The 24,728-nt window shown below is 43.4% G+C and overlaps 1 protein-coding gene and 1 long non-coding RNA gene across 5 annotated transcripts in view; one reads left to right on the forward strand and one right to left on the reverse strand.

The window, feature by feature from the left end:
* LOC140410975 (uncharacterized) overlaps nucleotides 1-3,998 on the forward strand; it is a 251,362-nt gene extending 247,364 nt beyond the window's left edge. The window contains exon 4 of the long non-coding RNA XR_011940771.1: nucleotides 3,407-3,998. This is a non-coding gene — a long non-coding RNA (uncharacterized lncRNA). The remainder of the gene's footprint in view (nucleotides 1-3,406) is intronic.
* Nucleotides 1-24,728, reverse strand: part of ascc3 (activating signal cointegrator 1 complex subunit 3) — an 813,859-nt gene that overhangs the window by 204,287 nt on the left and 584,844 nt on the right. For all 4 annotated transcript variants that reach the window (XM_072499844.1, XM_072499840.1, XM_072499842.1 and 1 more), the window contains 7 exons: nucleotides 22,884-23,052; nucleotides 21,540-21,760; nucleotides 21,223-21,308; nucleotides 16,446-16,612; nucleotides 9,751-9,896; nucleotides 7,075-7,195; nucleotides 5,271-5,413 (listed from right to left, as the gene is read on the reverse strand). In XM_072499844.1, the coding sequence (XP_072355945.1) occupies nucleotides 5,271-5,413; nucleotides 7,075-7,195; nucleotides 9,751-9,896; nucleotides 16,446-16,612; nucleotides 21,223-21,308; nucleotides 21,540-21,760; nucleotides 22,884-23,052 (1,053 nt within the window). The remainder of the gene's footprint in view (nucleotides 1-5,270; nucleotides 5,414-7,074; nucleotides 7,196-9,750; nucleotides 9,897-16,445; nucleotides 16,613-21,222; nucleotides 21,309-21,539; nucleotides 21,761-22,883; nucleotides 23,053-24,728) is intronic.

Consider the following 24,728-nt stretch of genomic DNA (forward strand, 5'->3'; position numbering starts at 1 on the left):
ATTGGGAAAAGAAGCAACGGCAATCTGAGGAAAAAGCTTTTTCATGCATCAAGTGATCAAGATAAGGATTGCACAGCCTTAGAGTGTGGTGCAGGCAGGTTCAATCGAGGCATTCAAGAGGAAATTGGATCACGATCTGAAAAGGTATAAAGTGTAGGGCTATGGGGAGGAGGTGGGGGAGTGGCTCCAAGTGAATTGCTCCTTCAGAGAGCAAGCACAGACATGATAGACCAAATGACCTCCTTCTGTGCTGTAACCATTCTAAGATAAATATTAGCCAGGACGCCTGGCAGAAATTCGAAATAGTTTTGTGGTATCTTGAGCAGGCGTCAGTTTAATAAATCATCTGAAAGACGGCACCGTCAACAGTGCAGCACTCACTCGCCATTGCACTGGAGTATCAACCTTGATTTTTGTGTTTAAACCCTGGAGTGAACCCTGTGATTCAGTGGCGAGTGCACTACCAACTAAGTCCTGGCGGATACTGTAAGAAAGGGTTATGGTTGAAACGTGCTTCTGTGACTGAAAGGCTCTTTCAGGTTCTGGAGGGTTCAGTACTGGGTCGCTTGCTGTTCGTGGTTTATCACTGAATGTGATCCTCAATCTACTTGGTCTTACGTGGTCGACTGCTACATCTAGCTGTGTCCCCAGGATGCACAATAAAGGTGGACGCAGCCTGCTGCTTTTCGCATCCTGTGGTCTTTGATGCCCCTGGCGGACATCTGGTGGAGGGCCTGGGGCTGGAAGGCCCCGGCCGACTTATTAGTGTCACTGGCTTCGCCATGGCATCCTGTTCTGCCCGCTGCCCTTGAAGGGGGGGGGGAGGGATTTGGAATAACTGGAGACCGCAGTCATCTCCTTGGTTGGCGCCATCATTTCCTCCTCCCTGGTGGTGCCCCTAGGGCCCTGGGGTTCACCATGGGACAGCGGAAGAGAGCTCCAGAGACCCTGGGTCATCTGGCTCTGCCGGTCCTGGCATCTCCCCATTGACTGCATCATGGCGTCGAAGCCCTCAGTGACTCGGCAATGTCCACCTGCACCTGGGAACATGTCCCTCATCGACTGAGATATGATGTCGAGGCCCTTTGCCATGGTTGTCACGGAGTGAGTCTTGCCTTGCACACCACCACTCAAGGTGCTGACCTTGTACTCTAGGCTTTCCACTGCGGTCAGTACCCTAGCAGTGCTGACCTCAGCGCCACACACTGTCAGCATCATCTCCTGCACCAGTAGTCTTTGGAACTCCTCCAATCAGCTACGCACTCGCTGAAATGTCGCTGACATCCCTTCCTGAATCTCATGGCCATGTCCTGGCATCTGCATCTGCTCTGGGATAACCTTGTCCAGAGGGTCGGCATTTGAACGGGACTCAGCAGAGTCCTGGAATCCAGCAGACCTCCGACTACTGACTCCCTTGAATGTTCTTCCCTTCACGTGATTGGCATCAGCAACTGTGTGGTGCTCACCAGATTGTGCCCCAGAAGCCTGTCCACTTAAAGACGCCCTCAGGAATGTGTGTCTCTGCACTGGTGGAAGGTGGGAACGATAGCTGTTACGCCTCGATGGTGGTCTCCTTGGAGCTCTCCTTCGAGGTAGTCTCTTGGGTGGTGATGGTGGGGGGTGAAGAGAATGGATTTGTGGTCAGTGAGAGGGAAGGGTAGTTTTGCCTGACATGTCCCCAACAGGTCATCTGGGTGAAGAAGCAGTGGAGTCTCACCTCTGCAGCGGGGCCCAACCTCGCTGTCGTTGACTACTCTCTCCTTGTTAACCCACAATTATCAGGGCCCATTCCTCATAGGGGGTGAGGACTCCGATCTCTGGGACCCCGCCACGCCCGTCTTGATCCTTTCCTGCCTATTATGGGATATCTTCTCCTGCGGCAACAAAGAGAGGGAATTGTGAGGCTTGATGGACCTGGGTGACATGTATGGGCACTGCAACTGGACATGAAGAGGTTGTGGTGGTTTGTGCCAGGTGATGCTGAGGAACAAGCATAAATCGGATGTGGGAGGATGCAAGGTATCAGCCACAGTGATTTTGGCGGTGGGGGGGGGGGGGGAATTTAAGGGGTGGCGGTAACGTACCCTTGCAGTTTGGAGGTCATTGGTCCTCTTCTGACATTAGACACTGGTCCCTCTTGTCATGCTGCCCGCACTGACAGCCGCTGCCACTGCCTCCCAGGCGGTATTGGTGGCCCTGCTGCTGGCCCACCGACCCCTCTCTCATCGATGGTGGCAAAAAGCCTGGTCAGGTGGGCATCGCCAAAGCGAGGAGCAGGTCTGCGTGTTGCCATGCTTGTGTGTTAAGACCATAAGACATGGGAACAGAATTAGGCCACTCGGCCCATCGAGTCTTCTCCGCCTTTCAATCATGGCTGATATTTTCTCATCCCCATTCTCCTGCCTTCTCCCCATAACCCCTGATCCCCTAATTAATCAAGAACCTATCTATCTCTGTCTTAAAAACACTCAGTGATTTGGCCTCCACAGCCTTCTGCGGCAAAAAGTTCCACATTCACCACCCTCTGGCTGAAGAAATTCCTCCTCATCTCGGTTTTAAAGGATCCTCCCTTTAGTCTGAGATGTTGTCCACTGGTTCTAGTTTTTCCTACAAGTGTAAACATCCTCTCCACGTCCACTCTATCCAGGCCTCGCAGTATCTTTTAAGTTTCAATAAGATCCCCTCTCATCCTTCATTGTATTTCATTTGCCACTTCATTGCCCACTCTCCTAGTTTGTCCAAGTCCTTTTGCAGCCCCCTTGCTTCCTTAATACTACCTGTCCCTCGACAGATCTTTGTATCATCTGCAAACTTAGCAACAGTGCCTTCAGTACCTTGTTCCAGATCATTAATGTATATTGTAAAAAGGTGTGGTCCCAGCACTGACCCCTGAGGCACACCACTAGTCACCGGCTGCCATCCTGAAAAAGACCCCTTTATCCCCACTCTCTGCCAGTCAGCCAATCCTCTATCCATGCCAGGATCTTACCTAAATCTAAATTAATCACATCCACTGGTTCTCCTTTGTCTAACTTCCGTGTTACTGCAAGTGGCCTCCTTCTGCACTGTAAATTCTATGATAGGAAGGATTAGGTAAGCTGAATGTTATAAAGCCATTCTTTATAGCAAAAAATGACCATGTCATTACTGGCTGAAAACCATTGATTGTGAATCTGTGGAATTCCCTGCCCCGTGAAGCAGTTGAGGCTACCTCATTGAATGTTTTTAAGGGAAAGATAGATAGATTATTGGAGAGTAACGGAATTAAAGGTTATGGTGAGCGAGCGCGTAAGTGGAGCTGAGTCCACAAAAAGATCAGCTATGATCTTATTGAATGGTGGAGCAGGCGCGAGGGGCCAGATATCCTACTCCAGCTCTTGTTCTCATGTCCTTCTGAATTTTACAGGATTGAAACACCATTCCAGAGGCTTGAAACAGGAATTTCTAGGAGGACCAGAGATTTGCATGACTGTACCTCACAAAATTCCAAAGGCATTAAAATGGAGTAAACCTTTTTGCAAGAACCCATCAAAGATAACCACCTTAGATGAATGTGAATGAGCTACAACTCCTGACCCATTCATAGAACATTCAGACAGCACCTGGGTGAGGAACAAACAATTAGACATAATCACTGCTGGCAATAGATTCTGGATAAGAGAAGACCCTTCCAGCCTTAATCTAATCCATGCACCTGGAATTCACTAGCTATGATCATGTTTGGTCACTGGTCAGTTGGAGATGTAAGATCATGTGACAAGTCAACTGACCCTATTTTGTGTTTACGAAACTCCTTTTCTCCAGGCCACAGAACAGAAACAGAATCAACATTGAAGAAGCAGGACCCCTGACTGGGACACACTCTCTCTCTTTCCACCCAGCCTGCAAGTATGAGCCCTGTCTGCTGTTTGGCGATCCACATGGTGCAGGCAGTGTTTTAAGCATCATCCTAGCAGCTGCTGACTCCCAAGAATAAATATAAATCATTTGTCAACATACTTAAATTGTCTCAATGCTAAATCATGAGGAACCATTGAGCGCAACATGAAACCATCCAAGTCAACAGTTTACAAAATCTGTATATCTTTAAGTGTGTTCGAGAACCTGGAGTGCATGTGTGTGTGAAAGTCAAGAGCAATTTTTGGTTATTTTTATTTGACCGGGTTAAGCACCGTAAATACAATTCTCTTTTCACATAACAAGGAATTTGTGTTTCTGTGTCTTTTACAGTCGAGCAGGTAAACGGTTAAACCCTCACCGAATGGGTGTGCACATCCTGTTTTAAAACACCTGTTGTGGTCAAACAAGGAATGGAAAAAGCGGGGAGTCGTTCCGCCCACTCCTCACCAAGTTGTTTTCTTTGTTAACAGAAGAGACTGAGGAGGGATTTAATTAAGGTAGTATAAAATTGAGGGGTCCAGACAGGAAAGACCTGTTTCCATTTGCAAAGAATTCCATACAATAGATTTAAAATAATTGGCAGTAGGATTAGAGGAAATTTAAGGGATAATTTTTCTGCCCAGAGGCGGGTGTGAGTTGGAACCAAATGGGTGGTAGAGGAAGAATCCTCATTGCATTTAAAACAGACTTGGATATGCCCTTGAGGGTTTGAGGTACTGTAACCTACAGGGATGGGAACCAAGAGCTAGAATATGAGATTAGACTGGATTTTGACTGGCATGGGCACAATGGGCTGAATGGCTTCCTTCTGTGCCATAAACCTCCTCATGTTCCTTTAGAAAAAGTAAAACAAAATTGAAGAACACATGTCAGCAGACATATTCTGGCAAAATCCAGTGGTACTGGGAACTGTTGATTTGTCAAATGAATACACAGTTTTTATAGCTATTGTTTTGTCTTCAAGTTTTCCACTGGTATTAAATTCAATAAACTGCTGGATTGTGCTGCATATCCAGTACCCCTACAAATTTTACTGTAAACTTCAGATAGTTAGGATAGATTGATAAAAGAAAAGAAAACAAGAATGGAGTTATGATATTAAAGAGCATCAAACTCTGATTGTTAAAACTATTAACCTATGATTGATGAATAAGCAAAATCCCATCTGTAAATTGATGAGTTTGGTATCAGAATGCAGATAGCGGGTACACTCAATGCCCCAACAGTGCTGACACAACAAGAGGCATATTTACAGGGAAAATCTGTGCATCCACGCTGCTCACCCTGAAAACATTGGTATTAATAATTCAACCTTTTGAAAAAACTAAAGAATGGGTAAAACGATTCACATTTCAGATTGAGGATTGTACCTCTCGCTCATCCATGTGCAGCCACTGCTTAGGGTCATCCTCTGCTGCTAGAAAGGCTATCAAATCCAAAGCTGTGAGGCGAGTCTGACGTCTGGATGACACAAAGATCAGCACAGGCTTGGAAGGGGAATGGCTCCGAATAGCTGTTGAAAAAAATAATAAACTATCGGAACAATTTGTAAATGTCAACATATAATGGCTTGTTGGTGATTTAGGAACAGGTGTGGTTGAATAGGCTGGGACAGATTTATTGTTCATTAATGTTTAGTACTTTGCGACTGTCAGCTTGTAATTAATCTGAGGAGACATGGCCGGCCTTCTTCACACAATCAATACACACATTCATGTCATACAACTAATTAGCTCAGTCACACAGCTGTAATTAGCCTGACCTAAAATGATCTGCAACTGTCAACTTGATAACACAATAGTTACAACATTTGAGAATTTATTTTTTCAGTTAATACTTAATCAATACAAAATGTATTCTCAATGGAATTAATAAGTGCTTGTTAGCGAAACATTATGGGCACTTTCACATCTCAGTATCAAATCTTCAGTTTCTTTACAACCTAACATTGTCCTCCTTGATCAAGCCAATATGCATTCTATCCAGACAGCATTTATTTAAAAAAAAGGCAACGGGGTTGAAAATTGGCATGGTATGTTTTATTTACAATTGGCAAAGTCCCCTATCACTGGAGTTAGTTCTTCATGCTGTAACTGGTGACAATCAGAGGTGAAAGTTGGAGGTTTTGGTTTGGTTTGGGTTCAACTTGGTTTGACTTATGATATTGGTGATAATTTTAAATTATCCCTTAAATTATGATATGGAAATCACGTGCGCTAATTTCTTTTTAATTTAAATACGATATAGCACAGTGGTTAGCACAGTTGCTTCACAGAACCAGGGTCACAGGTTCGATTCCCGGCTTGGGTCACCGTATGTGTGGAGTTTGCACTTTCTCCCTGTGTCTGCGTGGGTTTCCTCCGGGTGCTCCGGTTTCCTCCCACAGTCCAAAGATGTGCAGGTTAGGTGGATTGGCCATGCTAAATTGCCCTTTAGTGTCCAAAAAGGTTGGGTGGGGTTACTGGGATTGGATGGGGGGGTGGGCTTGGGTAAGGTGCTCTTTCCAAGGGCCGGTGCAGACCCGATGGGCCAAATAGCCTCCTTCTGCACTGTAAATTCTATATTGACAAGTGTTACATGTTGATCTTTAAAGTTCAAATTGGATTACTCATTGGATTTGACATTAGGTGAGTGGTGATTCGCACTACCACATGGAAATCATGAGCGCTAATTTCTTTTAAATTTAAAATACACATCCGAAAGGAAACATGAGGTTTCAAAACAATTATGACACACTGCATTTCTTCAGTACTTCAAGCTCAAACAAATTAATTTTTATTGTGTAATTGGAAAAATAAGTCTCACGAAGTGCTACGAGCCATGGATTGTACAGAGGGATCATTAGTTGTGACTCAATCCTGATGGTTGAAACAATTGCATGGAGAGTCTCAGGTTTTGTGGGTGTTTTTAGTCCATATTTTCCTTCTTATAATAGACACTCATTCATGCAGACAGCCTGCAAACATAATCTGCTCTTAAAAGTAGAGATCTAATTAAAACAATATCACCTATGTTGACTCATTCAAGCTATCCTACCTGAGAATCGTACCTTTGACCCTGGAGCTGTGAAGCGACAGTGCTAACCACTATGCTATTGTGCACCCTAAAGAGCCAAATAAGTACGGTTAGACAATTTAAAGGTTGTTTTCCTACGTTTGAAATCCTAAAATTTACCTTGGAATGTTGGCTTGTTCATACTGGCCATGCGAGGACAATAATGCTGGCCTGGAAAGCCATGAATGTGAACTTCAAGAGGAACTGGACGTACAGATGGTCTAAAGTTAAACAATCCATTCTAAATTAAACAGGAAAAGAAGTACAACACATTAATACATATTATTTTAAATATGCTTCAAAGTACAACAGTTTGATTTGAAAGATGGACAGTTTGACATTCAATCTAAAGTACACACGACTATAAACTCAATAAACAGACTGGTTTTCCTTTGAAGCTGATGTACAAGGATACAGGATGTTAAAATAACCAAACTCTTGTGAGACCAGAAGGACTCGTCCTCAGTACAGAGTTACTTGGTTTCAATTGGTGTAGCATTTGAGGTGCTATAATTGTCCTTAAAGTCTTTAGATTAGGAAAGGAATTGGTTTCACTTTATTCATGTGTGCATCATGGGATTGTCAATTTATGGAGCCTGCAAGGGGGTAAAATGTGTTATGCAGACTTAATTAGGCAGGATGCGAAACTTCAATTTCTCAATGGCGGGTGATATGTTGAGATAAAGTCAGTAATATGTTTGCAGTGTGTTGAGCCTCATGTTGGTTTGTGGCAGGTTTGTATTTGTAATACATTTGCCTGCCATGAATACTCATTAGTGCAAAACTTGAGAAAAAGTCAGCAGGCATGAGAATCTCGTGGCACCCGGTTCATGATCATTTAAAGGTTGCACACATCAGTTAGTTTTATGCAGTTGTGTGTACGTTCAGCGGCTTTCCCAACCCTACAGCACGGGGGGAGGGGAGCAAGAGAATTGCAGCTTTTATGGAAGCTTGGGACCAGCAAGGATGAGCCAGTGGTGAAGGTAGTTGTGTAGTTGGGTGGCCGGGAGGGTGGGGTGAAGAGTAAGGACTTGACCTCCTGGTGATCTATGAGGGGTGTAGGGGTGGGGACAGTCAGTAAAGGTAAAAACAAAATGAGTGTCCTAAAAGGCAGTGTTGTTCAAATGTGTGTCCACGTCAAAGTGCTGGCAGGGTCATAGCGCATACGGTGCAGAAGGAGGGCATTCGGCCCATCGAGTCTGCACCGACCCACTTCAGCCCTCACTTCCACCCTATCCCTGTAACCCAATAACCGCTCCTAACCTCCTTAGCACCCGGAGGAAGCCCACGCAGACACGGGGAGAACGTGCAGACTCCGCACAGACAGTGACCCAGCAGAGAATCGAACCTGGGATCCGGGCGCTGTGAAGCCATAGTGCTAGCCACTTGTGCTACTGTGCTGCCCTTACAGGGTTTTGAGTTCACCTATTACATTTCAATTACCGCTGCTGAGAGTGTTCTCAGACAATGTTATTTACAATGCATAGAAGGGAGGGCCACCTGAGCCTGCAAGTTCAGTCATGTCCTACAGAGTGGGGAATACAACACTGGATATTAAGATGAATATTCAATAAAAAGTGAACAAAAAAAAAATCACGTTCTTTCTTTCACAAAAAAGGAAATGTCCCTAACTCCCCTGTGACCACCAATGTGTGCAAACTATGCGGTGTGTAAGTACATTTAGCTCTCAAAGCTAATCTCCACAAATTAAACTTTGAAAAACAACCGTGCCACCTTTATGTTCTCAGGTTTTATGTTAATGGAAATGTTGTTGAGCAGGACCGTTTTAGTTTGTAGTCCTCCCTATTTGACTGGGAGGCTGGGGTGGGGGTTGGAGAATCCAACTTGGAAAGGATGCCAGAGATGGAGGCATGTGCCCGTCCCCTGTCCAAGGCATCTCCTCTCCCAACTCCCCCCCGTCTTGACCATCTCCTGCTGTCGTCAAAATTGTGGCTGGTGGGATGACGCCCTTAAGTGGCCATTATTCCCATGAAAGAATGAAAAAATATACACTGGGACGAGAGACCTGTGAGAGGCTACAAAGATACGGTGGAACAAAATGAAAAGAGCAGTGAGCATTCTAAGCTTGATGCACTGGAGGAACAGGGAGTCAATGTAAGGCAATGAGCTCTGCCATGATGGATGAGCAGCACAAGATGCAGGCAATGTTTTCAGGCAAATTGGAACTTATGAAGAGTAAAAGTTGGGTGAGATTAAATATTGAGATGCTGGAAAGCTGGGGAAAGATTTTGGCAGATACAGGTGTGGGTTTGGGCAAAGGCAGCGATCTGCATGTTTGTTATATGCAAATCCCATTTCTGCAGCAATCTCACGTCTACATTCGTACAATAATGACATTTTCATTTAACAAGAATTGATTGTAAAAGCTGCGCCTATTCACAATTAATGGAATACACTGTAAGCAGCAAGGGCCTAATGTCCTTAGTATTTATGCTATCAGTTTTCTTTGGGGTAATAAAATCAATGCCACAGAAGCTTTAAAGTGACAGAAGGCAGTTTAGCGTTAACTGTGAAGTGAATTATAGAAGTTTGTTTTAAGGATACATGTGCTTACTCAAAAAATGCTTCTCTACTGTTCACCGAAATGCACCATCAGTGATATAGATGACAGGCACATCATTCCATCACTGTCAATACAGCTTGCAAATCGCAGATTGGATTCTGCAAAGTACCATTAAATGATATGTGCTCCCAAAGTGCACAGGCACACATAATCCATTTGACATTTAGCCCATGATCTGTAATTGCTCCCCATGGTCTAATATTTGTTCTTACCTGTCGGATACCTAACCAGTCAGCCAAGTCCTTGGCATTTGCCAGTGCAGTAGACAGCCCCACTATCCTTACAGGGCTATTTGTATGAGATGAGATGAAACTAGTTCTGGACACAATTACCTCCAGCACAGGACCTCTTTCATCCCCTAAAAATAAACACATTTTTAAGTTGCATTATTTTCAAGCCCTAGTCTGTTTTACAAGAGACACATTGGCCTTTTAAAATCTGATATAGAAAACTCCCATACATTAAACAGAAGCAATGGCAATGTTATAATTATTCAGTTTACATGAAGTATATTGTTTATAAAACCATATGCTGGGGTTAAAATTGTGTTATAATAATCTTGGGACTATAGCTTTAAATTTAGGGTAAACGAAAGGCATCATGTGACTTGTTTTACAGTATGCCCGACAGTAAGCCTGGGTGGTATGATTGTTAGTGATCAAAGGAAAGTTTAGATTGTTTTACTGAGAAGGAAGTGCAAAATATTTACACTGGGAAATAATGGTAGCAGTCTGAGCTTGCATGGAGTAGAATCTGTGGCTCCCAAAGTCCCAGAAAGGTGTTACAGGTGGCGGGTTGGAATTAGTTGAGCTGTTTACTTTTAGGCTGAAAGGGGAATTGAAAACAAAGAATATTCTGATGAAAGATCACAGAGATGAAATGTTAATTCTGTTTTTCTCTCCACAGATGCCGCCAAACCTATTGAATATCTAAAACTTATTTCCCCTGGAATAGGGAAGGCTAAGAGATTCATTAACACAGGCTTTTACAATTGTGAACGTTTTTGGAAGGATGAATAGAAAAAAATTGTTTCATGTGATTGAGTAGTCACTGATAAAGGAGCATCAATTTAAAGTTGCCACAGAAAAAGTGAGGGGAAGAATTAAAAAAGAAAATCTTTGTGCCAAATTGCTAAGAGTAGATCTGTTTTCCCACAGTAATAAGTCTTACAACACCAGGTTAAAGTCCAACAGGTTTGTTTCAAATCACTAGCTTACGGAGCACTGCTCCTTTCTCAGGTGAATGAAGAGGTATCTTTTCATTCACCTGAGGAAGGAGCAGTGCTCCGAAAGCTAGTGATTTGAAACAAACCTGTTGGACTTTAACCTGGTGTTGTAAGACTTATTACTGTGCTCACCCCAGTCCAATGCCAGCATCTCCACATCATGTTTTCCCACAGGAAGTAGATGACAAAGAGACTGATAAATCTTTTCAGTGGATGAGTAAGTATACATAAATAAATAAACAGAGGAAGATAAAGATCCCAGAGAGACATCATGGCAGTCAGATGAATTTGGACTGTTCCAGCAAATGCACCGAAGGACAACCAGCACCCAGGTGAGCAGTATCAGGTGTAAGAGTATTATAAATAGGGTGCACTCGCTACATTAATTTAAAATGCAGAAAGACATTAAGTTAAAATGCTTCGGTGCTTTGCTACAATCTACTACAATACAAAATAGATTATATGGTAGCATTTTGGGATAAAGTCTGGAAAAAAGAAATCAGAACACATATTCATATTAAAAGAGGCTCGCCAATAACTTATCTGCTTGAAGCAGTGAGCAGTTGACCCATAAGGACCAGCAAGGTTCCAGGTTTTGCAACTTATACTGAGGAGGCTAAACTCACTCAGGGTTGAGCAAAGGCCTCAAACCTCCAAACTGAGGAGAATGAGATCAAATGAGATTACTGCTCCTGATATTTGCTCCAGAAGTGTTGACTTGAGACAGGAATTAAGTTTGAATGTGATACCTCTTGGCACACTGTCTAGGCCCCCACTAAAAGAACATCTGAACGAGATACCAGAGAAATTCTTGGAAGAATCACATACTAACTCATCACTTTCTAAGGCATGAGATTGGCCAAAGACCAATAGGTCTGAAAATTGGTGGTCATAGAATCATAGAATTTACAGTGCAGCAGGAGGCCATTCGGCCTATCGAGTCTGCACTGGCTATTGGAAAGACAAGTGGTCGAAGACAAGATCATCTAAAATCTTTTTGTGATAAGGAGACATATACACATTACCATGCAAAGCTAGGGGCCGGTAAATTATAGTATTTTTTATGACCTGTACCGAAATGCAAATGTTTTCCAGGCATCTTCAAATGGATGAAATTATTAGACTTCAAGTGGGTAGAAACATTGTTCCACAAGTGGGGATTGCCACTCTGCTTGGAATTTCTTACCTTCAAATCCAGGCGCTCCGATCTCGTCTGACTTTTTGACTCAGTGGGTCAGTCGGGGTAGTTCAGCGGAGCGCCAGTCCAGCAGGGGGTGTCAATCGGGGGAAGAGGGTCAGTTGAAAGGAAGGATGTCAGTTGGGAGGTCCCATGAGGGTCACTGGAGGGGGAGGAGGAGGGCTGTGTCTGGGCATTCTGTGCGGGGTTGCGTGTGCCCGCGGAGGTGGGGGTGGTCTACGGAGGGTCGGGAGGGGGTTAGTCCTGTGGGGTATCAGGCGGAGTCCCTTGGGGGAGGACCCAGGGGAGAAGGTCCCCCGTGTGGGAATGCAGGGGTGTAGTAGGAGTGGGTGGGGGTAGTTGGGCATCCTGTGGGAAGGGTTGGGGGAAGTCACTACAATAATTACCCAGAAGCTAGAAGTGGTTTTAGGTTTCGGTTTCTGGATAACTATTGATGTGACACAGTTGGGACCATCTGAAGTTTGCGATTAAAATTGCGTTTTTGGATGGTTCACAGTGTGGGGCAGTTGTTCGCGATTGCCATGAAATCCTTATCTGGGAACTTCCGGGACAGGGGGGGGGGGGCAGATACACAGCCCTGGAGCTTGGAATTTATGGAGTAATAGTTTTCCCTTTGTTTATCTTCTATTTCCAGCAATACTGTACCACTATTTTTATATAAAATCACTGAAGTGGCCTCAGCACTTCAGCTTTTCATGTAGTTAATACTTATAATATAGGATGAAGTCCACAGTGTCAACAGAACATGTCCTTACTGGACTATATATATTATAGGCAGGGACGTTTCGGTAAGGGGAACATTTTTAAGTACCTGTGAACTAAGGTTGCCAACTAAAAGGTCCCTGTTAATCACCTATGAGGACAAGGTGATTTAGTTCCAGTCATGCAAAACAGTTAACATGATGAGCTCTGAACAAAGAACAGTACAGCGCAGGAACAGGCCCTTCGGCCCTCCAAGCCCGTGCCGACCGTGTTGCCCGACTAAACTACAATCTCCTACACTTCCTGGGTCCGTATTCCTCTATTCCCATCCTATTCATGTATTTGTCAAGATGCCCTTTAAATGTCGCTATCGTCCCTGCTTCCACCACCTCAGCTAGTTCCAGGCACCCACTACCCTCTGTGTAAAAAACTTGCCTCGTACATCTACTCTAAACCTTGCCCCTCTCACCTTAAACCTATGCCCCCTAGTAATTGACCCCTCTACCCTGGGGAAAAGCCTCTGACTATCCACTCTGTCTATGCCCCTCATAATTTTGTAGACCTCTATCAGGTCGCCCCTCAACCTCCGTCGTTCCAGTGAGAACAAACCGAGTTTATTCAACCGCTCCTCATAGCTAATGCCCTCCATACCAGGCAACAATCTGGTAAATCTCTTCTGCACCCTCTCTAAAGCCTCCACATCCTTCTGGTAGTGTGGCGACCAGAATTGAACACTATACTCCAAGTGTGGCCTAACTAAGGTTCTATACAGCTGCAACATGACTTGCCAATTCTTAAACTCAATGCCCCGGCCAATAAAGGCAAGCATGCCGTATGCCTTCTTGACTACCTTCTCCACCTGTGTTGCCCCTTTCAGTGACCTGTGAACCTGTACTCCTAGATCTCTCTGACTTTCAATACTCTTGAGGGTTCTACCATTCACTGTATATTCCCTACCTGCATTAGACCTTCCAAAATGCATTACCTCACATTTGTCCGGATTAAACTCCATCTGCCATCTCTCCGCCCAAGTCTCCAAACAATCTAAATCCTGCTGTATCCTCTGACAGTCCTCATCGCTATCCGCAATTCCACCAACCTTTGTGTCGTCTGCAAACTTACTAATCAGACCAGTTACATTTTCCTCAAATCATTTATATATACTACAAACAGCAAAGGTCCCAGCACTGATCCCTGCGGAACACCACTGGTCACAGCCCTCCAATTAGAAAAGCATCCTTCCATTGCTACTCTCTGCCTTCGATAACCTAGCCAGTTCTGTATCCACCTTGCCAGCTCACCCCTGATCCCGTGTGACTTCACCTTTTGTACTAGTCTACCATGAGGGACCTTGTCAAAGGCCTTACTGAAGTCCATATAGACAACATCGACTGACCTACCTGCATCAATCATCTTTGTGACCTCCTCGAAAAACTCTATCAAGTTAGTGAGACACGACCTCCCCTTCACAAAACCATGCTGTCTCTCACTAATACGTCCATTTGCTTCCAAATGGGAGTAGATCCTGTCTCGAAGAATTCTCTCCAGTAATTTCCCTACCACTGAAGGCAGGCTCACCGGCCTGTAGTTCGCTGGATTATTCTTGCTACCCTTCTTAAACAGAGGAACAACATTGGCTATTCTCCAGTTCACCGGGACATCACCTGAAGACAGTGAGGATCCAAAGATTTCTGTCAAGACCTCAGCAATTTCCTCTCCAGCCTCCTTCAGTATTCTCGGGTAGATCCCATCAGGCTCTGGGGACTTATCTACCGTAATATTTTTTAAAGACGCCCAACGCCTCGTCTTTTTGGATCTCAATGTGACCCAGGCTATCTACACACCCTTCTCCAGACTCAACATCTACCAATTCCTTCTCTTTGGCGAATAATGATGCAAAGTATTCATTTAGTACCTCGCCCATTTCCTCTGGCTTCACACATAGATTCCCTTGCCGATCCTTCAGTGGGCCAACCCTTTCCCTGGGCTACCCTCTTGCTTTTTATGTACGTGTAAAAAGCCTTGGGATACCATTTTTCCTTAGTTCCTTGATACTTTCTCTCAAATTTGGATTCTAAATACAATTAGCAATGGACTATAATAAACTAAGATCAGATTCATCTCAAGTTCTAACTATTTGGTGCAATGAAACAGAAATCAGGCAGCCATAAGAAGCATTTTATATAAACTAGAAACATGCAATATAGATTTCTGCAAGGTTTCTAATTTCTCTTCTCATTTGGCATGGCCTCCTCAGCCACTGCCACCACAGCTTTATTTACTTTAAGGTAGCAATCAGCATTCCAAAGGCCCAGCAACCTACTTATTATCGCACAAGTCAAGAAGTTACCAGGTGCAACTGATAATTAGCACTGTTGCCTCGCAGCACCAGGCATCAGGTTCGATTCCGACCTTGAGTGACTGTGTGGAGTTTGCACATTCTCCCAATGTCTGCGTGGGTTTCCTCCGGGTGCTCCAGTTTCCGCCCACAGTCCAAAGATGTGCAGGCTAGGTGGACTGGCCATGCTACATTGTCCCTTTGTGTCCAAAGGTTAGATGGGGTTGTGGGGATAGGGCAGGGATGTGGGCCTGGGTTGCGTTGCTCTTTCGGAGGATTGATGCAGACTCGATGGGTCCAGTGGCTGCCTTCTGCACTATAGGAGGAGGCGATGGCATAGTGGTATTGTTACTGGACTAGGCAACTAGAGATCTTGAGTGGTACTCTGGGAACCCACGTTCAAATCCTGCCAATGGTGAAATTTGAATTCAGCAAAAAAAAAAAAACCTGGAATTAAAAGTTTAATGATGACCATGAAACCATTGTCAATTGTCGTAAAAACCCAGCTGGTTCACTAATGTCCTTTAGGCGAGGAAATCTGCCCACCTTACCTGGTCTGGCCGACATGCGATTCAAGATCCACAGTAACGTGGTTGACTCTTAACTGCCCCTCAGGGCAATTAGGGATGGGCAACAAATGCTGGTCCAGCATACGACGCCCATGTCCCAGCAACAATTTTTTAAAAAATTGTGTGTTTCTGTGATAATCTCTGCTGACCGACTGGTATCCCTGTCTTGGTACAGATCCCCACCTGAGCTTCCACGCTATTAGATCTGGACCCCAATCCTCACATTGTGTTCCTTGCCTCCTTTTTTCTCATTCAAATTCTTGTCTTCAGCTTTGTGGAGGATGTTGAACGGATCAGACTGACTGTCGAGCATCAGGTCATTAAGTGATTAAGCATAGCCTAAAATCTCCTATCGGGTGGCAGCAGCAGAGAGCACAATAACTGTTCCAGATCCTCCCATTGCAGGTTCCCTCCCTGCAACCTTGTTGCTCCTGCATTTATTGATTCTGTCTTTGGAGGAGCAGCAAGGGCATGGAGGAAGGGAACCTGTGATTGGAAGAACTACAGCAGTGAGCATGTGAAAGACAGAATCAGTGATGGGGAGGCAGCTCTGTCTCTCCTGCACTCGCTGTTTCTCCAATCACAACTCTGCAGTCAGTTCCTGCTCGCACTGACTGACAGTAGAGTTGTGTTTTTTTAAAACCCCTTACTTTGTACGAGACCCAAAGGTTAGAACATTTTACTTAAAATGGGGAATTTCCACCATTGATGTCTCATAAATGCCTGTAATTTTTCATTCCTACGTTTTGGAAAGAAGGAACAGGATTACAATTGGGAAGAAAAAGGAAAAAAGGGAAATGATTAAAATTGGGAGGAAAAGGAAAAAAGATATCAAATTATGTTTATTAACATATTTAACATTACTCAATGCTTACCTAGCAAGTGGATTTCATCTATAATGATGATTGACACCTTCTTGACGTAGCCTCTATTCTGCCAACTTCTGCTGATACCATCCCATTTCTCAGGGGTTGTGACAATGAGGTCGGCCTGTGCAATTGCTTTCATGTCTGGAGTCACATCCCCAGTTAATTCCACTACACTAGAGATAGACATACAATTATTTAGAAAGCAAAATGTGAAGGACAGAACTGGAGGCAATCAACTTCACCCAATTTTGTAAGTTTACAGAGTTCCACATTTCAAATATGTACTTCTTAACCCAATCTCACTTCCAGTCTGTTCCTATTTAAAGGAACTGAAGTAAAAACCTACCAATTACACCCATTTAAACACGGTTAATATACAATTAACAGATTCTCTTCTCTCCAAATAAAAATTTGACTCATCAACCTAAAACCCTTCCAACATACGGCAATGGCAGAAAGTAAGAGCGGGACAGATTGCTGGTCAGCCATGAGATGGAAAGAAAATTGGAGGCCCTACCATCATTATCTATAGCTCCAGATGACAATATGGATGTAAAAGTGTACTTTGCTATGGCAACTCTGACTCCAGGGGCAATTGGCTCGATCACCAGTGCGATCACCAGTTTGGATCAGGTTGGTGCTAACTGCATGGCATTAGATTCCTTTTCTGGCTGGGGCGTATTTGGGACTTCCTTCCTTGCCTACCCATGGTGGCGGTTGTGGTGCTGTGGTCGGACTTGCCATCAGGCAGAGAATGTAAGAAGATGATTCTCTACATTGCGAGATGCTCCTCCTCTAGGGCCCCTGACAATTTGCACATTATTTTGTGAAACAATCAGATAGTTAATGGCTTTCATCCATCCAGTTAATTCTGGAGAATGGAATGAGTGGTCTGCTTGCTCCTGCCATCTTAGCTCATCAAATCAAGCATCATATGGCTAATTAGTGGTTGCCAGGTGGGAAGGAGCCAATAGAATTGCAAAGAGAGGGGAGCTCTGTGCCCAATCAGGAGTCTAGGCTGGGATGTCATGTGGCTGTGGGGTTATGCCATTAGTAGAAACTCGGTCATGGTTCTAAATCTAAAGGGCCCCTGTTCTCTCAATCTTTCATTATTTCTTATGGCACGCTGCAAAAAGCTTTTTAAAAAGTTAAAAACCGAGAGATGTTGCTACCCTCGCTGGCCGAATCTGTTGCTACATTCTGCTATGGACGCAGCGGCAAGTTTTTTCTTCAGCCCTTGTGCCACCTTGTTATAGCTGCTGTAAATTACTCCCAAACCTTTTCACATCTGATACCCCAAAAATGCAGCAGGCAATGAAAAATTGCAATTGGATTGTTAACAAGTTCAGCAATTTCAAAACAGCAGGCTTCCGATTTTCACGTCAGCTTGCCTTCTGTATTTTTGGAGACTGGTGTGATGACTATGCATTGCTGACCTATTTTATGTTTGCAGGAAAAGGACAGCGGTGGTGGGGTGGTCACTACCTAATTTGCAGCTATCAAATCCAGCCCCAGATTTTGTTAAATGTGTACAATAACGTCCTTGCTGGGTAAGCTGCAGATTCAGTAACTTTCCACAAATAATTGTCTTACCGTGCACCCTAACAAGTTTCATTTGTGCCTTTCTCATAGAAGGTTTACTCAACAGCATAGATATATCATCAGAGAATACATCAGTACTTAAATAGTGGATTATTCCAGGTATTTCACACAGGATTGTAAATTTCTTTGGTGACCTCAGTGTGTTGTCATCGCCAAATCTAAGGCAAGTAGTGCTATTATTTATCTTAATTTTGCCACATTCCAATGTTCTCTGGATGAAGAAATTCCGATAGGTCTACCAGCCAGTCTGCAGCTGTGGATGATGCTGCTCATCACCAGCCGAGCAGGATTCTCCGGCGGGCGATTAGGGAAGCAAAGGCAAGGGCATCAGCTCCCTTACCCATTGAAGTTCTAGCTGGTCCGATACCCTGAAGATAGCCACTCTCAGGCATGGGTCCACCCTCACCCCGACAACCTTGGACATCGCCTCGAAGAAGGCTGTCCAGAATACGACAAGCCTGGGGCATGCCCTGAACTTGTGGCCGTGGTTGGCCGGGCCTCCCTGGAGGTATTTAGATGTGCACTTGCAATGCCAAGGCATGCAAGGCTCTGGGGCCAAGTGCTGGAAAATGGAATTATAATACTTAGGTGGTTGATCTTGACCAGCACAGATGGGATGGCCGAAGGGTCTTTTCTGTGCTGTTGATCTCTGTAACTCTATAACATTTGAACCAATCTGATCTACACACCGCGCAAGTACGATCTAGCACTATCGAGAATAAACACGATCTAGCATCCCACGGTTAAAGAAGTCTGTGAAAAACACACTGTGTACAGGGCTAAAATGCTTTTTGACTGGTATAATGTGTTCGGATTCGTCATTATCTTTATCCTCTTTCTCAGTATTCTCTGCATAATGTGCCATTTAGAGGACCAACCTCTTCGCTTTGGAAAGTCAATCGATTAATAATATTTCAAACACACTTGGAACATCTATTGACTGATTCTTGGGAGGCCTTTTGCCCCTTATTTTGTCTTCTGCAATAATAGCCAGATCTGCTGAAGGTGTTTTCATCCTCATTCTGCTCATCATGAATCCACGTGCCCGGTATCTGCACTCTTTTGAAATTTAGCAATCATTCAGTCCTCTATTTTTTGTGTCACCATGGAATGTCTCATTTGTCCCCATGAATTCCTTGCTAAAGGCAGCAGACATCTGATCCAACAGGATCTCTTTCCCTGACAATGGAATTAGAACCAGTTTCAGATCCATGAGACACCACAGCACAATCCAGCAATTTAAATGCTAGCACTGATCTAGATATTCCTAAATTGCATTTCATCAATCGTCTATATGATCTGTTAAAGTTCATGATATGTTCTTCCAAGGAATTACCATCTTTTTTCCTAAACTTATCAAATTCTGACCAAGCATCATCGGCATTTTGCAGTTCATCGTTCTTGTCAATTTCATCCAACAGTTCTAATAGAAGGTTCAAATCTTTATCACTTTATCTTACAAAATACTTAACTTCTGATTTTGCTTCTTGTAGAAAGTAACAATGCCAAGGTTATTCCTTGATTTCTCTTCAGTATGGATGCAACCCACGTTCACATATCCACTTGGTTTATCCATTGGTCATATGGTTCAGACTTGGGAGAACATCAATTTATACTTGCTTTCTGCAATTTTTTCAGAATAGCTACTAGAGTTTGAGTTTGGTGTTTGAATTTTATTTTTCTCAGTTTCCAATCTTCACTTTGAGGCAACCATTGTCTGCTGACATGCTATTTCCAAGAAAACCAGGTGGTGAAGGATACAACTGGAGCCAATCATTACACTTTTATAAGCATTGTTTGAACAGATATGCATTCCTAGACATATTTCTTAACTCAGTCCCAGCTCTAGTCTGTTTCTCTTCTTTTGAGCTGCAATAGGTTGCTAGTCTGTTGTCGGAAGTTTCTTTGTAGGCTGCCACTGCACAGCAAGTATACTGACCAGGAGATCCGACTGCTCTTTCCTCCTGGATTTACAGGTGAATTAGCAACCTGTTTAGCCATGTAATGATGCACATTCCGAGGCCATCAAGTTCTTGAGTGGGACTTGAGAAAAGAGCTCTCATCTGTTTCTATCCACATGAGCCCATATGAATCCCTAGGTAATGCCCCCTCCTGCATCCAATTAACCACAATTACTATACAATAAACATATCTCATAGATATGTTATTTGTAAGACACAAAATACAGCATGAATGATTAAATTGTACTTTGTCAATTAAATTACAGCTCTCCTAAGTATATGAAGTTGATGCTTTCTTCTGACATAACAATGCCTCTGAACATTGGGAACATCTGCAGCTTGACCTCAGGCTGGAGTCATACTAGAAACTCAGGGACTACAGTGAGGTGAACACTTGAATATGCCCACATTTAGATCAATGCAAAGTAGCCACAAATATCAGGTTATTCTCTGCAGATTAGATCGATCAAGTGAGAGATCTGAGGAGTCACTTCAAAGCCTACGTCAATGTGCCATCAATCATGTTGCTGATTGCTCAGTAACTTAGACTAGAAAACAAACCAGCACCTATCCAAAAATTCTTCCTCCCTCTTTTAAACATTTAAAAAAATTGTGCTGATACAAAAGGTTGTACTAACCATTGGAAGAGAGCTGACAAGAAGAATGCACATGTGGGAACACATGGTCGGAAAGTGCAACATCTGTTTGAGAGGCAAACAAACCTCTATGCACACTCAGCAGTAGTAGTACACTGTTTCTTGAAATTATTTTATTTTAACCAAACACTTCTCTGGTTGGCTGAACATTTTTAATAAAAATAAAACTATTAAAAAGTTTAAAAAGAACAAGAGCTGCACTGTACTTACAACGTATCCGTGTCCCTAAACATTTACTGAGGGCTAAATAAAAGCAGGCCATCACTGAATACTCTACAAATGAATTACTAAGGGAAATTGTGGATGCATAAAAAACAAAACCCATGATTAACTTGAAGGGGTCGGCTGGGAGAGAGTTAAAAAGCCAAAGAATTTACCAATTGAAGAAATATTGGGGTAAACTTTATCTTCAATGGATAGCTACCAATCTTATAGAAACTGTCTGACTTGATTCCATTGAAATCAATATAAAACAAAGAGCAGGAGCTTTGATAATCAGGCGTTTTTCTTTCCACCAGTTTGCTATACATTTGATGAATTTATCCTATTCAGATTGGTGCTTACTTTTTACCCAGCTTCTCAGTAATCCGGATTTTCCAATCCTCAATTCGCTCACGAACAAGTGCCTTGAGAGGAGCAATGTAAACAGCCTAGAAATTAGACAAGAGTTGAATTAAGCTTTAGGAGTCAAAGTCCCGAATAAACAATAGGTCTGGATGAGGAAAAACTACCAGAAGCAGAGTTTTGAAGAAAAGGAGCAAGCATATCAGGGAGATGAAGATTTTGCCATATCATTTTATGAAGGCTTAAAGAACATTCAACTCAAATAATTCAACCAAAAATGTTGCAACGGTAATAGAGAACATTAAATCAAAAATAACCTTTGATGTTGGGTATTTGTTGAAAACGCGAAATATTGCCAGTTCAGCTGCGACCGTCTTTCCAGACCCAGTGGGCGCTCCAAGTAGTACATTACAGTCAGTGTGATAGAGGGTGTGAAATATCTGAGTCTGGATTGGGTTGAAGTGGGTGAACTTGTACAGTGCTTCATACTCTCTATTTCCCAGAGCATTGATGGGCAATGGCTGCAGGTCAAGCAATTCTGCAAGTACAAAGAACTCAAACATGTAATTCATATGAGCACAGACACACCACCAGGAAAGGTTTAAACAGAGCACCAACAAACTGAAAGGCCCCTTTGGGGACAAAAGACAAGATTTTAACAACAACATGCCTTATTGAAGGGAGACAGATTGAAAAAGGTATTATTCATATGAGACAACATTTACTTACTTTGGAGAAAGACAGAACTAACCAATCAATTTTTCCATTGAGATAAAACACAAAATGTGATTTTCAATTAAATTGTTAGCACATCATCTCCACAAGAATGAACAACCCTGTATTAATAAAGAGCTCTCAGTCTTCACTACAGCGGAAAATTCTTTACAACCAATTAGTTACGTTTGAGATGTTGTCAGTGCTGTTTTGTGGGTAAATGCAGCAGCCAATGTGCAGACAGCGGCTTGTCACAAACGGTAAATAAATGACTAGATATCCCTCAACCAATACCACAAGGCCAGATAATTATCTGGTACTTTTTGTGACCAGATAATACTAGACAGGGCATCAGGATAGCATGTTCCCCCTACCTTTCTTTGAGTAGCAGCTTGGAGACTTTTACATCCAACTGCCTGAGTAGAGAGAGCCTCAGTTTAAAGTCTTGTTGGAAGGTGACATCTTTAACAGTGCACCTTCTCTCATTACTACACTGAAATGTCAGCCTAGGTCACGTGCTCAAGTCCTGGAGAGAGGCGTGAACTACAACCTTCTGAATCAGGATTCTCACTGTTATCACTCAGTCTGGTACTGATAATGGCTGCTATTCAGGTATGAACCTGGATAGGATGTGCTGACAGCCCAACCTATCATAGGGAGCATCATAACCTACTTTAATCTGTGCATTTATGCTCCCAGTTGGAGATGTTGGATGACAAGCTAGAATCTGGCTGATTTTACTTTCCCTGAGGGTTGCTGAGGCCAATTGTAAGGACATCATCACCACTATAAATGAGATCAGTGCTTATTAGATTGAACCTGGGACCTTCTTTATACAGTTCAATTATACATTGATTATACTACTGAGCCACCTAGAGTGGTGAGTGCTATTCATAATTACCTTCAGTTTACGTGATAGATAAATAAGTATTTCATTGCTACATTACCAGTGTGAGGGGGATGTCTCTCTGGCAAAATCAGATGCTGAAAGTTTATTATGCACACAGCCTCAGCTCCCAGCCACCGATCAGACACAGCCCGGATATAGTATTGAGAGGGCAATGGCTCAAAAATAGGAATGGTAAATACCAGAAGCTGCTGCTCTTTGGACAAAACCTACAATCAACATAAAAGAAAGCAGAAGATTAAGGTACTTTTCCTCTCCCAAAATGTCCTTCAATTTGCAACTGTTCATTATGCCACCTTCCAATGCAAATAGAACAAGTGCAATATAAACAATTTGTAAAAATTCTCATCTAGAATAAAATCATTCTTTCAACCTAACACTGTCCTTGGAAATTCATCCATGCTCTAATGGGGAATCCCATTACATAGGCACTTTGTGGCTATTTTGGGTAAAGGGGTGTGAAATGGATGTTGTAACAGGACCACTTGCTCAAAATTCCGGATATAGTGCACAGTTTTGGGACTGTGCCTCCAGGTGCTAAAATTAGACTGCCTGTATTGTATTCAAGCACTAATTAGGAGCAATTCTCATGAAGTAGTGGACCCACTTCCATTGAAGGTGTGAAGTGTTCCCTCCAGCACACAGTAGCAAGTTGCAGGATGGCTCAGGGGCTGAGAGTGAGGGCATACAAGTTCATGGATGTCGCACTCGAGGTCCTGGTAGAGCAGAGGAGGAATGATGTCCTGTAATTGCAGTGGTAGGACTTCCTGCGTAGTTATCACTCGTAGTTAACTTGTAGTTAATTGTTGCAAGAATGGTATTTATTTATAAGAACCAGAGGGCAAGAATTTAAGGTTTAAGGGAGATAGATCACTTGGTTGCAAGGTATACCGAAAACAACCTCTCTAAATGTCGGAAAGACCAAGGAACTGATCATCGACTTCAGGAAGCGTAGCACGACACACACCCCTGCCTGCATCAATGGCTCCGAAGTGGAGATGGCCGATTGCTTTAAGTTCCTGGGTACACCATCACCGATAGTCTGTTCTGGTCCACTCGCGTTGATGCCACAGTCAAGAAAGCCCAACGTCTCTACTTCTTACGGAAGCTAAAGAAATTCGGCATGTCTGCATCGACTCTCACAAACTTCTACAGATGTGCGATAGAGAGCATCCCATCCGGCTGCATCACAGCCTGGTATGGCAACTGCTCGGCCCAAGATTGCAGAGTGTAGTGAACTCAGCCCAACACATCACACAAGCTTCTCACCCTCACATTGATTCTGTATATACCTCCGGCTGCCTCAGGAAGGCAGACAGCATTGTCAGAGACCCCTCCCACCCAGGCATTGCCTTCTTCCAGACCCTTCCATCGGTCAGAAGGTACAGAAGTCTGAAGACCCGCACATCCAGACAAAGGAACAGCTTCTTCCCCACAGCTACAAGACTCCACAACGACTCCCCCTCGGACTGATCTGTTCCCTGTAAGAACACTATTCACGACACCCTATGCTGCTCTTGCTCATGTATTTGCTTTGTTTGGCCCCTTGTTCCGCACTGTAACCAATCACTGTTTGTTGATGTCGCATTTGTTAATGTACTCTGTCGATTATTCTTTTTGTCTACTATTCTTTTTGTCTACTATGTACATACTGTGTATGTTCCCTTGGCCACAGAAAAATACTTTTCACTGCAATTCGGTACATGTGACAATAAATCAAATCAAGGTGAATGACAAAGAACCAACGACAAATGAGAAAAACTATTTTTACGCAGCGAGTTGTTAAGGTCTAGAATGCACTGCCTGAGAACGCAGTGAAGGCAGATTCAATCGTGATGTTCAAAGAGGAATTGGATTATTAGTTTACAAGAAAGAATTTTCAGGG

This window comes from Scyliorhinus torazame, chromosome 4, assembly GCF_047496885.1.
Source record: "Scyliorhinus torazame isolate Kashiwa2021f chromosome 4, sScyTor2.1, whole genome shotgun sequence".
In the NCBI taxonomy this organism is placed as follows: domain Eukaryota; kingdom Metazoa; phylum Chordata; class Chondrichthyes; order Carcharhiniformes; family Scyliorhinidae; genus Scyliorhinus; species Scyliorhinus torazame.